Source organism: Phalacrocorax aristotelis, chromosome 11, assembly GCF_949628215.1.
Source record: "Phalacrocorax aristotelis chromosome 11, bGulAri2.1, whole genome shotgun sequence".
NCBI lineage: Eukaryota > Metazoa > Chordata > Aves > Suliformes > Phalacrocoracidae > Phalacrocorax > Phalacrocorax aristotelis.
In genome coordinates, this window is record NC_134286.1 from 22,226,799 (window position 1) to 22,242,184 (window position 15,386).

General features: G+C 45.2%; 1 protein-coding gene across 3 annotated transcripts in view; it reads left to right on the forward strand.

Annotated features, from left to right (window-relative positions):
• LOC142063010 (ligand of Numb protein X 2-like) overlaps window positions 1-13,251 on the forward strand; it is a 31,211-nt gene extending 17,960 nt beyond the window's left edge. For all 3 annotated transcript variants that reach the window (XM_075106287.1, XM_075106289.1, XM_075106288.1), the window contains exons 5-10: window positions 1,280-1,648; window positions 3,997-4,179; window positions 5,276-5,450; window positions 5,618-5,828; window positions 10,660-10,818; window positions 12,088-13,251. In XM_075106287.1, the coding sequence (XP_074962388.1) occupies window positions 1,280-1,648; window positions 3,997-4,179; window positions 5,276-5,450; window positions 5,618-5,828; window positions 10,660-10,818; window positions 12,088-12,223 (1,233 nt within the window). In that variant the 3' untranslated portion in view covers window positions 12,224-13,251. The remainder of the gene's footprint in view (window positions 1-1,279; window positions 1,649-3,996; window positions 4,180-5,275; window positions 5,451-5,617; window positions 5,829-10,659; window positions 10,819-12,087) is intronic.
• Window positions 13,252-15,386: the final 2,135 nt, after the last annotated feature.

A 15,386-nucleotide genomic window follows, 5' to 3' on the forward strand; every position in this document is an offset into this window, starting at 1 on the left:
TAAGGGCTGGGGGAGGAGAGTTGCCTAGAAAAACTGGACAATCTCTGCAGCTGAGGGTTTAAAAGCACTGATCAGACTTGTGTGTCAGTAGCATTGCAGATCCGCTGGGGCTGAGAAGCAGACTTCTGGGGTTCCTTCCAGTCATGCCCATATTTACCTTGCGTATTTGATAGATTTTTGAAATGTAGATCGTTTTGGATTAAGTAGAAAGATTTCTATCTGATAAATTTCACCCAGTAGCACTATTTCTTTCCAAAGGACTGTGCTCTAGACAGGAAGTCTTATAATTGCCTGCTCTATTATGTTGCTTAAGCTGCATATTCTCAATGGGCAGGTCCAAAGTTTAAGACCTTATGACTTGAAGTAGGCATCAGATATGTAATGTGAGTAATAACGAGCACCAACCCCGTACTGGGCTGACCCACGGCCAGATTTAGTTTCCAGATTAATCTCGCTGCAAGGTGACAGAAGCCTGTATGCGGCAGTAAAGCCTAAATGCAGCGAGAACTGTTAGCACCTCCCGGCTATGGCTGCCCAATCATTTGCCAAGCCATAAAGACCTAATTATCCTGTTGGACTGTGGACTTCAGTACAGACTGGCAGCCCTACATGCACCAGTGGCCGATACAGTCTCCGAGCTGGTTTCTTACATAGACCAATACAGTAACTTCTGTTTTATCCAGTTGAATTGTACATGTCTCAGTTTTGACTGGGCTGTAAATAGGGCAGGTCCCCACACTTGGTAGCCCTATTAACATCCTAAAAGAAGACTGCACGGAGTCTTATGTGACAACAGACAAAGCAAAAAGTAGCTTCTCAGAGTTACCTTGGTAAAAGCACGATTATCCAGGCTATTGGGTTGTAGACTAGGGACTACTTCTCAACTTAAAATTGAGGATGGGTGGCCTCCAATTTAAGTCTTCTCCTCCAAGTATGCACCGAATCCTGGATGTTAAGGGAAACCAGTTCCGCATTGCCGGGGGACGGCTGTAATGATTTAATATTTTGCAGATTCAGATTTGTTAGTTATGTGAATTGCCCTGTCTCGTCCCTCTCCTCAGCTATTCACCACCAATTGTGGTCTAATTTCATCTGCTTTCTTCTGCATTCTTCTTTAGAAATCTCTGCTCTCTAATGTGCACCAGAAGCAGCTGCTTCAGCCACGGCATTGCACGGGGAGTTGTACATCCTGTCTCCAACTTTGTGATGTTCCATGTTGCGGACAGTGCCTGAATTATGCAGGTTCTGATTAGTGACTCTGGTTTGTTTGTCTTTCTAGGTGAATGGCGTCAACATCAGCAGCGTGACTCACTGCCAAGCTGTCTCCTTCCTGCGCCACCCAGGTCCTGTTCTCCACCTCTTGGTCCTGCAGGAGAAGGGTTTTTCCAATAAAACTGCACAGCAGGATTCCACTTCTGCTGCAAACCGGGAAGTGATCCATGTTACCTTGATAAAGAGAGACCGATCTGAACCCCTGGGAATCAAACTGATCAGGAAGACGGATGAGGCAGGGATTTTTATTCTAGATCTGTTAGAGGGAGGTTTGGCAGCCAAAAATGGAAAGCTGAGTCGGAATGACAGAGTCCTGTCAATAAATGGCCAGGATTTGAGGCAAGGAACACCTGAGGCTGCTGCGCAGATCATCCAGGTAATTTATGACATGGTGAGGCTGTATGGCTAAAGACTGCAGCTGTCTGCATTGATGGCAGGGCTCCTGTTCTGACCCAAGGGCTAACTGAACATACCAGAGCAAACTGCATTCCCTGAAATATCTCTTTGGGAAAGTGACTTCCCTGCGGATGTGTGGGAAGCACTGCTTCCAAATGAAGATAAACATGAAGAGTGGGAATCCATCGTGAGTCATCTCTGACAAGTCTGAGGCCAGGCAGTTGCTCATGGCACTTCAGTTCAGCTCAGGCAGTTGGATCTCCTTTGTGGTGTGGTGTTTGGAGCCTTTCTTGCAGAGTGAATATCTGTATGTGCTGTGTAGATGCATGCAGCAGAGATAAGGAGAGAAGAGGACAACCTCTCGTGCTTCAAACAGTCAAACTGAAGGTGTTTGGGAGATGCAATCAGCTGGCAGCACAGAACAGAACTCTCTGATTTGAAGTCCTCTCTCCCCATTTCACCTGTATTTGGGAAGGGAGTCTAGAAAACAACATGAGCACCTCGGGCTGAAAACATTCAAAATACTAAATGGGTAGGAAAGAGGTGGTCTTTCCCTGCACAGTAGGAATGTGCTCCTGTTGCAGGATGCTAACGAAATGTTTTGGTGAAAGGAGTGGGCAAGGAATTTTGGTTAAGGATTAAGGATTGCTATGTGTGCAGCAGATATCATGTAGATCAGTTTTTAAATTCTTTATCTCCCTAGGCGATGACCTCCAGCTTCTGTTTTTATCTAAAGATCCTGACACAATACATCTCATCACATACTGTTTATATCCTGGGAAGGATCTGAGGTCAGCAGTGAGGGAGAGCCAGTTTTCTTCCTGTTAATAAGCAGAGGAGTGCAGTGGCATGGGAGGAAAGAAGAGACAGAACAGGGTTCCAGTACTGAGATCCCTTCTTATGTTATATATGTGATTCCATTCTATGGCCTCTTAGAACTTTGTGTCCCTTTTAAGTGCTGCTGTGTTTCTGCTGTAATGTGCAAGCATAACTCCCGTATGAGGAACTCTTTCTTGATCCCGCTGAAATCGGTAACCAAAGTCTCAGAACCAGCTTCAGTAGGTTTGGGGATTGAACTCTTTTTGAAGTGACATGTGTGTAAAACTGTGACAGTCTGCCAAACGTTGTCTGTTCTTCTGAGGGCTAATTCAAATTTCTGGTTAAATGTCATTTTAATTTTGATTGCAAACCATTTGCAGGCAAGAATCCTTCTACCTGTATTGTAAAGTACCATTTACAGATAGATAGATACATGTGCAGCCATATGTACTGTACATAGTCTGGTACTCCTGCTTGAAGAGGAGGGCAAAACCCCACCTTAGGACACGATGTTTGCAATAGATCTTATGAAGACATGGATGTGTGCCAACTTGTCTGGAAAAAAATGCTCTATTTGAAGTGACTTTGAAGGCAAGAGGCTTTTAAATTCTGTTTCAGAAAACAAAACCCTCCTGTACTAGTTTAAAAAGAAAAAAAACCCAAACAGTTGATGCAGTCCCTCTTTCAAGGCCAGGGAATTCACTGCTGCCAGAGTGCTGTGGCACCAGGGAAACGGGGTCCTATGCCAGGAAGTGAGAGTGGCAGCCGTACGTCTCTCACCCATTGCAGGAAATGCCCCAAGTAAGCACATAACGCCTTGCCCCAGTGGAGTCCTTCACAATAAGGTTTTGTCAAATTATCTGAAAGAACAAACCGAATTAGAAGAGCGGTAACAACAGTGAATACTGTGCCTGTAGTTCTGCCGAGGCCAGACATACAGCTGGTTAAGTGCTTAATTGGCAGCACTCTCAGACAAAAGATGTCTTCAGGTTCTCTGGGGAAAAAAACGGGTGGGAGATGTTGAACAATAGATGTGGTACATAAGCTGGGAGGGAAAGAGGTTCAATAAGTTTCTTTGCAATAAAAGAAAAGGCATCCAGTGCTCATATCACGGTCACCCATCGTGTGCACCAGTCGGCGTTCTAGCTCTGTTAGTTTTGTATCACAACACAATATGCTATTTTGGTTATTTGTACTGAAGTGGAGCAATGAATCATCCCTTTCCACTTTCTCTTGTTTGGCATTTGTGGGGGAGGGAGGCATGAGCGAAGCCTGCCTCGACTCCCATTCCTTCTGACTAACATTTGCGAATTCCTTTTTTCTTTTCACCACAGGATTCTGTGGCTCTTACAAAAACCATTGCGTCAGGTCGCATAGCCCTGTTTCAGACCCTTTGTAGAAACCAACGCCAACCCTCCTCTCTCCCCAAGAAAACGACAGGGGCCATCCCTAATTTCTAATTAATTTTTCTGTCTACTTTATTCACCCTCTTTTTGTTTCTCCTGGCAGACCACTGAATCAAGAGTGAACTTTGTCGTCTTGAGGCAGCCAGGGGTACAGCTGTCGGACCCGGTAGAAGATGGCAGCACATCAAATAGCAGCAGCAGCAGCAGCAGCAATGGTGGAAGCCCCGTGCACCATCGGAGACGACTAGACCAGAATCACTATAGAAGAAAATCTAATTATCAGAAGGTAAGTTTTGTAAACAATGGCAAAAGTGCTGGTTATTCTTGGTCTAGCAGATCTGTATTTGCTCTGTGGTGGCGATTTATCGTGTAAGACTTAGCAGTAGCTCCAATTCTTTTTGAGCTATTGAAAAGCAGCAGGTTTGTGGCTTTTGGTACCGGGGAACTCTACATTTGTCATCTACTGGGAAACACGGGTTTTAGGGAAAAACGTGTCAAAATTTCTTCAAATGTCTCTAATGTTGATGCAGAACCAGTGTTTAATCCTTTCTTGTCTGGAAAGGGCAAAGGGAAATTTACCATCTGAGAGACGCTTGGGACTTTCTTCTCAACATCCGCTGAGCACAACACATTCAGGGTATTGCATGACGACACTAAGTTATGCTTCTGGTTTGGAGCCAGAGGGCTTTATGGTACAGAAGTAGAAACTACATAAATTGCACTGTAGGGCTCTTGTGACTTCTGTGTCGCATCTGCCATCCGTTTGCATATTGTAACAAACAGTATGAGCGAGAGGAGAATCGCCAGCCTGTTGCACTGAGAGAGATTTGCTCTATGTTTAGAAACTTCCATTTGAGTGAGAAAACTTGCTACAACTGCATAGACTCTTGTGTTTAAATGTCTCTGGAGTCTAGTAAGTAGCTGTCATAAATGGCTGGAGTGTAGTTCCTCGATTTAAATCCCAGAATGTCATTTACATATTGTTTCTACAGCATATGCTATAATGTGTGCTTTCACTGCAACCTAAACATTTAGTAGCAGTCAGAGAGAGGTTGATTGCTTGATATGGATGGCCTCGAGATGAGTTCATAGCTTGTACCTCGGTGCAAAATAGTTCTCCTCAGAGTAAGCATCTCTCTACAGTAAAATAATATGGGATCATTAGGAGAGCAGCGCCTCAGTTGCAGTGGTATCGCTTTGGAAATACTGGGTAGTATTTCTACCCAAAACAGGTACATGAGAAGCTGACTTTGCCATCCAGCAACATGGCTGAAATGTTCTGGATTAAAGATACAAGATGTTCTGTTATTTTCTTCCAGATCTGGGCTTCTCATGTTAATTGCATTAATGAAGCTGCATTTTGTGCTGTCATTCCTTTGTAGGATTTACCTCAGGGGTACGTAAGTCATGAAAAGACAGTTGCAATAAAAAAGGAACCAAAGGAATCTTTAGGAATAACAATTGGAGGTGGAAGGGATAACAAAAACAAGCTCCCTATATACGTAACGAGTGTGCAGCCCATTGGATGCCTCTTCAGGGATGGCAGAATCAAGCGAGGTAAGTAGGCTCTCAGGCCCTTTATCCTTTAAGAACTGGGTTGGTTGGTCTTTTTTCTTTTCAGTGGAAGTTGGACACTAAAGTGAGGCTGGAAACATGAGACCTTGAGACAGAAATGGTCTTTGTAGCAAAAGGTCTGTAATAACCCCACCTTATTTAATCAACAGGAGATGTACTTTTGAGCATAAATGGCATTGATTTGACTCATCTGAACTACTATGAAGCTGTCTCAGCACTGAAATCTAATGCGGCTTCCCACTCGGTCGTACTGAAAGCCTTGGAAATCCTTTCACTGAACTCGCCAGAGCCATCTCTGGACATCAAGGAGCAAGGATTCAGCTGGTCTCCCCTCTGGATCACATGGCTCGGATTACCTAGGTACATTTGTTCAGTGACTGTATGAGATCTGTTCGATGACAGAGTTGACTTTCACTCAAACATTAGAAATTAATTGCTTTGTTGGTTGACTTAAAAACTTTACTGGTATTCTCACTTAGAGCTAAGTAGTGGAAAGGCTTATTTGACAACGAGATCACAGTATAATGAATGCATAAGAAATTTCAACTGCTTTTTATGGTGTGACCCATTGTTCCCCCACTTCTGTTGGACAGTAACCATATTTCAGGAGTTCCTGACAACCTTTTTTTTCTAAGAGAACTGACACAGAAAATAAGTAGTATAGATACTGGCGTTTGAGGCACTGAGTTGACATAGAGTCAATGTAGACACAGTCTCTGCTAAAATATCATTAACTGAAATCACCCTGTGGCTCTTTCTGGATCGCGTAACAGAAGCCAACAGACACCTGTGCTGTTTTATAGTTTCTAATCTGATCATCTCCGTTAGGGGCAGACATTCTTTCAGTCTGATTCTTTTTGGCTATCATAACTGTGTCACCTTTAGCATGAAGCAGAAATGATTCGGAATAGTTGACTTTTCCTGCTGCAAAGCTTGGACTGTAGACTTAGCACAGATTTTAGCGGCCACATGGTAAGTTCTAGATGACAGGGCTGGGACTGTGAAAGCTTGAATTTCTCTCTCCTTCCTGGAGAGGTGAACCTCTGGTTTGCTCACTTTCACAGTTTCATCAAAATATGTTCAGCTATGAAAGATAGAGTCTGTTGTCATTCCAGCTGACTGGAGGAGGATCGTGCAGGAGATGAACATGGAGCAGTAAAGCCAAACCCTTCTGTTAGAAGCTCGGATTATTTACAGCCTTGTTCCTTGAGGCACCTGAAAGAAGAAATACTAACAAAGCCTCTGTTACATTATCCTTGTGTTACTTAGCAGCCTGTAAATGCTAAACAAACAGCCCGAGGAAGGTAGCGACTGTACCTTGGCTTGTGCTCAGCCCCCTCCTACCAGTTTCCTTTGCTCTCCCAGGGAATCAGCCTGTCTGTTCTGTGCAGGCCCAGTGTGAACTAGCCTGAGCTGCACCTGCACAGCCCAAACCTGAGCACAAACCCTCAGACGCTGCCTGGTGTTTGTTCCTCACGGGTGCTCCTGCAGTGAAGCATAGCAAGGCAAAACCCGGCTGGACTTTCTCCTTTCTTCCATTTCCAGTTCACAGGGATGTCTGGTGGCTTGCAGCTTCTCCGCACTTTCTGCTACAGGGACGAGAGCCCTCTCTTTGCTCGGTGGTCACTGCCTCTGTTTCAAGAGTATACTGACGTTACCTGCCATTTGATACATTGCTTGAAATTCTTTTGCTGCTGATATATTGGCCCCCTTCATTGGCTGTTACTGTACCTTCCTACCGAAGCAAGGAGCAATGATTCAGATGCCCTTTCTGCTCTTCAGTCTTCCTTTCTTACTCAGACCTGAATTCAGGCATCTGAATTAGTCTGCTGTTCTTCTGTGGGTGTGAGGGTGGTTAGGGGGCACAAAGCAAGGTTATCTCACTTCAGGATCTGAAAAAAACCCTTTCTTCTTGTTTCCAGCAGTAAAACCAGCTGTATTCTTGTGCATCCTCACTCATTTTCCCATCCACTCACAGAAAGACCTGGTAGCAGCTAGCTGGTCGTCTTTAGAAGGAATGATTTCCCTAAAGGCACTAAGAATCTGCCTTTTTCAGCTAAGCAAGGTATTCATATTTGACGTTGTGGCTGGCACAATCAGATTATTTTTAGATATTGCTTGAGAATCCGTAAACCGAAATGGCACCCTTGTTTGTCACCTGGAAATTTTCAGGGTGTCTCTACAGTAGCATTTTAGTTTGGCTCAGGAATGCGCCGTTGAAGCGAGAATCCCAGTTGTCCTCACTTGCTGTTTTTCGTTCACATTGCAGAGAGGTCTTGACCTGCACAAACTGGGTTCCTTTTGAATGGGACTAAAGCAGAAGTGCTGTTTAAGAATGCCCGTTGCACTCTTGCACGAACAGACTCTGTGTGTACCACACTAGCACTAGATGACAGAAAATCCCCTGAAATCTACCAAAACTAGACCTTGTGTCCTCAGCACTGGTTGTTTCGCTTGGATCTGTTCCTTTTGTCCCGCTAAAGCAGACGTAGCCTCAGTGTGCTAAAACATTCTGCAGTACAGTGTGAAAGTTGAAAGCTTATTGCTGATGGCATGTGCAATTTTTGGTTCTGTTTGGCTTTTTTTCCCTATTACTACTGCGATACGGCAGAAATATCCTTTCCTCCTTAGAGGAATCCCATGTATTTCTTTCTAGTTTGGAGCCAAACTTAATGCTGAAAGACTGGAGTTGAATTTAGTGCTTAAGGCTAGGGAAATGCATTCAGTCGTTGCAACACTTAAGCCCACAGTGTTTAGTTCCAGCCTTGATTCTTCTATCTGTGGTCTTCTGTTTATGTCAAATACTGCCTGTCATCTTGCACACTCGGTGATGTGCTGTCTCTGAAATGTGGGGCCCACCCTGCAGAACCGGGGTCATGTGCCAGGCTACTGTTATGGAAGTGTTTTAGGAGTGGGACGACAGCCCTGGTCCTGTGTCTTTCTTGGGACGCTGGGTGACAGAGGGAGCAACATGAGCATCTTGGTCACATTCTTCCTAAAACACTCTGTGCTCCTAAGGCTACTTTCACACCACGTTTGGTGCATAAGCTTGGAGCACCTTCCACCTCAGACTGCGGCCAGTGCCGCTCACTTCCAGTGAAGATACAAACATCCCCATAAGAGGGACAGTGTAGGAATATTTTCCCTCTAACCTCAGGCAACTAGTACTGGCTGTTCTGAACCAGGAGGCTGGTATCTTCCTTGGATTTTTTTTGTCTTGTAACACAACTGTAGGTAGCTCTACTGACCTTGTAAACTTCCTCTTTCTCCATTCTTTGCTGTTATTAATGGTGGTGGTGAGTGTTGCAAGTTAATTGTATGCTGCTGCTTATTGCCACTGAATGTTTGTCATCATCGCTGTGTATGTCACAGCAGGCAGCATAGGGACTTTACTTGATTTCTTCATAGTGTTATGTTAAATCAATACCAGCTACTGATAGTATAAAACACCATCACAAAATGCTGGTTTGGAGGGGGTATGTGCCCTAATTCATTGTATATTGAATCCTAAAGATACTAGAAATACCAGGTTTATAGATTATCTTTGCTCTGTGAAAGCTTTGACTCTTGAAAACTGTAACCAGGCACAGTGTGGCTTATGGATCATTCCTGGGGGGCGGAAAAGCAGTTTTCCTTCTGCCTTCTTCCTTGTGGCTGATCCGAAGCCCATCTCCATGAAGTCTGAGCTCTTTCTGCAACAACTATTAGGTGCTCCCTGCCACGGCCCCGCTGGAGTGGCGCACTCTGCAAACTCTGGAATGGATGCAGGACCGCAGACTCAGCAGGGTGTTCGCCAGAATAAAACTTGCACCTTTACTTTCTGTGAAGTCTAAAATTCTTTTTCCCCACTTTCAATTATAGTAAACTAATATTTCTCTTCCTAAAAACCCATTTTCATATGGAAAACTGATTTATAGCAAACAGCCATTTCTGACTCTTGGAGAATGTGTCTAATATTTTTATTTATGTTCTGTGCTGATGTAGTGCTTACCGCTCTTGCTCTCTGGGCTGTTTATTTGCACTAGCTGCCACATACATTTCTCATAGTATTTTTACACTGTGTGGTACCAGTAGAAGCAAGCCATGGAGGCATCAGTAAGGTAGAGCTGGGGCTTCCAGCGTTTATGTGTGAAGAACTCCTACAAAGGTAAATTACAGTTTGAAAGTAGATAATTGGATCTTTCTCCTAGCGAGAAGTTAACTGAGAAGGCTTTTGAAATCTGACTCTCATCAGCAAACTGCTCCAGCAAAGCCCTTGAGGCAAAAATGTTTATTAGGAAAAGTTTAGCTGCTGGAATACCTCAGCGGGGCGATGAGCGGCAGTTTCACACAGTGTAGCTCTGGCAGCACCTTAGTGCCAGAATATAACCTGACTGTGAGCCAGAGTACACGAGATGCTTGCCTGCGCTCCTGCCACACCTTTTCAGACGCCTCGCAAAGGCTTCGCATGTCTTTGCGCTGCAAACTCAAGGAGCAAATGCTGTTAGCACTTATATACCACGTTCTCCACAGCAGCCCTAGCATTGTAGTGTACCCCAGGCTTACCGAGAAGACATACCTTGGTGGCTGGCATTCAGAAAGAGAGGCCTGTGATCTCTCTGTGAGGAGTCTATCTTACTGTACACACCAATCCTGGGTGGAGGTCCTGCAGGAAACACCTTTTGCACTCTGCTGTGGCAGTTAGTGGAAGAAAGGCTGCCCTGCCTCACATGTTTGCTTTCCGTCAGCGATACAGAGCTGCCGAACGCCTTCATTGTACCAGGCCTGCAGTATACAGATGGAATTAAAAAAAGCTCGATTCTCAATAATTGCATGGGTGTAACTGCCGTTTGTGATTAATTTGTTTTTGTCACTAGTACTGTACATGCTCATTAGTAGAATTCGTGAAGTTATTAACCAATCTTTCAGGTCACAAACCCCTTTAGAGAATGGTAATTTTCTGTTAACCCTTATCTATGACTGACAACACTGAGAAAAGATTTCTAAAGGACTGGCATCTTCAGATTTGAGAATTATCCCTGTAACATGCCCTGCAAAGGGGTTGCCTCGAGTCTTAAATAAAGACAATAAATATGAGGCTGTTATGTAGCTGCGCCTCCCACAAGGGAAAACCTAATTTTCTGGTTAGGCAGTTTTGCTTGAATCGCACTCCTAAGCTTTCTCTGTTTTTTGACTCTGCCTGTCTTCACAGCTACCTTCACTGCTGTCAAGATATTGTCCTTAGTAAAGGTAACCTGGAAAGCTGGGGCTTCAGCATTGTTGGAGGCTTTGAGGAAAGCAAAGGAAACCAGCCATTCTTCATCAAAACCATAGTGCCTGGGACTCCTGCCTTCCGAGACAGGAAACTGAAGTACGTGTGAGCCGCCCTGCGGGTTTCTGGTGTTTGTGTCAGAAACACCGTCGGTACTTATGTCAGCATGCGCCGTCTTACTGAGGGGCTGTCTTTTACGGTTTTAACCAGCTAAGCTGAAAGTTAACAACTCCTAAGACACTAATTTGTGCAGATAATACTGTTACCAAAGCTGTAACAAAGTCCTCTATTAATGAGTGTTTTGGTTTCTCTATAAAGATGCAACTAGAAGGAATTAACAGTTAAGTTTTAAAAGGCTGTAAAGGCTTTAACTGAGTAATTAGACAAAATTAGAAAGGGGATGTTTGAGGTGAATCTTGGAGGTTCTAGAGTATGACCTCTCCTGGATTAAGTATTGCAATGGAAGCAACAAAAGCCCTCCTGTGCAGGAAACTTAAAACGAGCTTTGCTGACCTGTTTGTTAGGAATTGCAGCAAGTGGAGGAGAGAACAGCAGAGCTGGAGGACCCCACACAACTTTCTTGCAGTGTTATCTCTGGGAACCAACAGAGCTGGCTTCTCAGCAAGCATGCAGCAGGCTGCGAGTGCAGGACTGTAAAAAAAACTGAAGCAAGGCTGCTGTCTTGCAGTAGACGTAGCTTTGGTGTGGGGAGCTGGGCTTTGCTCCCCTGACAATGGTATGAAAGAAGGGAGCTGGGAGGGAGGGCTGGGGTCGGCTGGGCTCCTGTTTGAGAGCTAGGACAGCAGTGCACTTGCCCCACTAGACACGAGGTAGCTGGCTGCCTTCAGCACCTCACATCGTCACAGCCGAACGGTACAACCCCTCAGAAGATGGCTCGGTGTGCCACAGAGGTGGGCGCATCAGGCAGGACGCTGAAACCTCTATTGTATTGAGCTACACCGTGACAGCGTGCTTCAGCATCGTGAGCGCTTCACCGTAGCAATTGCTAGTCAAGTAGCTGTAGGAACAACCTTGGTGATGAGTGCATTTATCAGCACAAATTTGTTTTCTGTAACTTCTCCCTCTGCTGACTGGCCAGCTGGCCAAGCTGCTCAATGATCCTCGCTGCTGTGTTGCTCAAGTACCAGCGGGGTCTTCCTTTTCCCTTGCCTCCTTTGACTCGGAAGCAAGCCTCTGACAGCAACCACTCACTCTGCTTGCATCCATTCCTTGCCCCTCATCTTTCACCTCATGAAAAAGTTGCTTCAACAAAGAGTTGATGGGGGGGGCTAGATGACCTTGGGGGTCCTAGGGTGCAGTGTTAACAATAATAAATCTTGACAAGCATGTTTCCTTCCTTCTGATTAGGTGTGGAGATGAAATAGTGGCAGTAAATGGAGTGCCAGCGATAGGAATGAGCAACTCGGAACTAATCCCAATGCTGAAGGAGCAAAGGAACAAAGTCACGCTTACTGTGGTGTCCTGGCCGGGAAGCCTCGTGTGAAAGCTCAAGCGAAAGACACAACAGTTTCAGGTATCGGGTATCAGTTGGCCATCAAAGCTAAACGTGTGACAGACAAACCAAGGGAATGCTGGACTCCTGCTACACCGTGTATTGCCATGGAAGACTTTTAGCCTCAGCACAGTAAAGAAATGTTTTCTCCAAAAAGGAAGCTATCAACAAATCTGGTTGTTGGATGCAAAGTAATGGTTAATCTGAACAGTTGTAGCTTCCTGGGCTCATTAAAGCTCTTTAGAATTGGTGGCGCAGAGAAAGCTGTTTTTCCAGTGTTTCTCTACAAATTGCCTTTGAGGTGCTTCCCTCAGTTTTAGAGCTCTGCTTTCCGTTTAATATTTTGAACAGGTTAAAACAGGCACGACTGTCCGATTTCCCGCTAGTTCAATGCAGTCCTACTGATCTCCAACTGCCATTCGTGGACACTGAGTCATTTTACACGTGCTTTTAAAAGCCACTAATAAAACTGTAAGGATGTGGACCCAATTAAGCAGTTGCCATAGCCCCCAGTCTTGATATTTTTGGGTTACTGAAACCTAATGAATGTGTTTATACATTTAAAAAAAAACAACTGTAACGCTGAGCTGACAGCTGACGAGCATGGTGGAGCCACAGTGACTTGTATGAAGGTCCTACCACCAGGTAGCTGTCGCGTATCCTGATTTAGGATCCTGCACGAAGGACATAACAATGATTCAAAACTACCAAGACGCAAATCAAAGTCACCATAATACAAGGTTATGCGCGATGCTGGTCGCTTACCAAAGATCTGCAGTTGGTGAGAGGTCTCTCGGCCTCGAGGAGCAACCTTGAGAGGTGTCCCAGCCCTAAGGGAGATCACCGCCACACAGCCAGCTGCCTAGCAGGGAGAGCGCGAAGGTGGCTTGCTTAGGCTGTCGTATTTACGGAGTAAAGCGGTCGGCTTGTAGTCACATTACGTGCGATGGAAAAGGTTTGTAGGAGACTCCTTGTACACACAACTTTCTTTGTTCCTGGATAAATGAGTTTGGAAAAGCCACGTGTTTCATGTGTGTATTGCATGGTCGGTGTTCCAAGCTCATACGCATCGATGCTCACTGTGTCATTCTGCTCCTTTGAGGGTTTTCACAGACCAGAATGGAACTAGAGGAGACCTTGGCCTGGGTACGGCTTAGGTCTTTGCCACCTCTGGAGCCTGCACCAAACTACCACTAGTTTGGTTAAAGGAGTCGAGTGCTCTGTCACAGTACCCAGAGATAAGGAACTTGTTTAATTTTCATCCCCTTCCTTAGCTTGGTTTCCCTGGTTTTACAACTTGATAAAATGACCAGTTTTTCCCACCGAAGGTACATGATTAAGTAAACAAGCCTGTAGCAGAAACCTCTGTGCCAGAATGCTGTCTTACTTTTATCAGTTTCCCAGTGATGAGATACAGAGTTAAGGGAGGGGGGAGGAGGAGGATGTACCTGAGTGCAGGCGCTGCGTGTCAGACACGCGAGATGAGCTCCTGCAGTTCCTGTCCCTCTTGCAGTTGGAGCAAACTATCAGCTCACTGGATCAGGGTAAGCTCAAAGGGTTGTTGCCTGCTTTGGCTGCATTGTACCAGGCGTACAAAATAAGCTACCCCTGGAAGGACAGCGTGCCCAGCTTGGCTTCAGTTTAAATCTACTGTACAGTTAAAATTTAGAATAAAAGAACTGAAGCCAAGGCAGGTTGGTTCGACCTATGACGCCTTGCTGAGTTCCCACCTGGGAACTCCACAGAAAGCAATTCCCTCCTTTCTCAGAGGGCTGTTAATCAGCAGTACAGATGGCAGATCCTTCTCAGACCAGGCTGCACTGAGAGCCAGCTTTCCTCTTACGCTGTTTTCTGCTGTAATTTTTATGGGGCCAGCTCAGCTGTAAGAATCTGTAGTTCCTCTCCCCTGTGAAAATGCTACCTAGAACGAATGTTTAATTCCTTGCTGTAGCAAACTGACTGCAGGTAAGTGTCTATTGTTGTCTTCAGCAGTGCTTTTCTCAGGGCTGGCTACCTCGTAATTAGCTATTACTGCAGACTGGAATCGGCCCTTGCCTGATGACTTAGTTGTTCCCATCCAGAGTGACTTCACTTCCTTTGGCTGTTAGCTTAGGGCAGTATATAGCCGGGCCTGTTATCAGAGTCTATTATACAGAAATAGCTGAGGATCCAATCGCCACAAAAGCCTCCCTGGCACACGGTGTGGCCTCTTTGTTTGGTTGATAAATACCACTGTGGACTTTGACAGCAGAAACAGTGTGTGGCCAGCTGGGCTCTGGGGTCTTTTTGTCCTGTTTTTTTTCCCCTACTGAATGGTGAGAGCAAAATAATTGAAAAGTCAGAAAGGTGCCTGTGGAAAACCAGTCACTCGACCTCTGCCCCAAAGGATCAGAAAAACCTGAAGCAATTTCTGTCTCTTTCCAATCACTGCAGAATCTGTGCCTGGTATGGAACAGTAAATATTTATGTAGATAGAGAGGGGGCGAGTCCTACCGAGTTGTGCCAAATATCACCTGTGTGATGTGCAGTAGGCAAAAGCCATGCAGCTGGCGGTCAGACTGTTTAAGTGAAGAGGATGCTGCAGCTGGCAGCATGATTTTTACCCCATCTCATTTCAAGGGGACTTCAACTCCACCAAAACGTCCTAGTAATTTAAGTATTGCTTCCAACATCAGCTTGTTCACTAATAGATGTTGAATTTGTTTTGATGCCTTTATAAATTATTGTAATATTACTGAAAAACATGGGTTACAGCTGGTTTGTTAACCTTTCTTTCCAGTGTATCACCAAACACTCCCAGGTCACCTCAACAGATGCCACTCCAAAAAACTGACCTTGGGAGGCAGAAAATAGTGTAACTGTGTTCTGCTTCTCCCAGGGAAGGAACTGGATGATCCTGAAACACACTGTGGCTGTGATTCAGGACAAATCCTGAACAAAAGGGAATCCCACATACCCTTCCCCTCAGTTCTGCCCCTCCTCCTGCCTGCAGGGATAGCGGCAGCCCACTAGTGCCTGTGGGGCTCAGAATTGAATGGGCTGGAAAGCTAAGCCAGGGAATAATGCAAGCTTTATTTAACGAGGCTTAACTTCCTGGTTCAGCATGCTGTACAGCTCAGCAACTCTGAGGCAACGCTGGGGCTGCTGCTGCTGC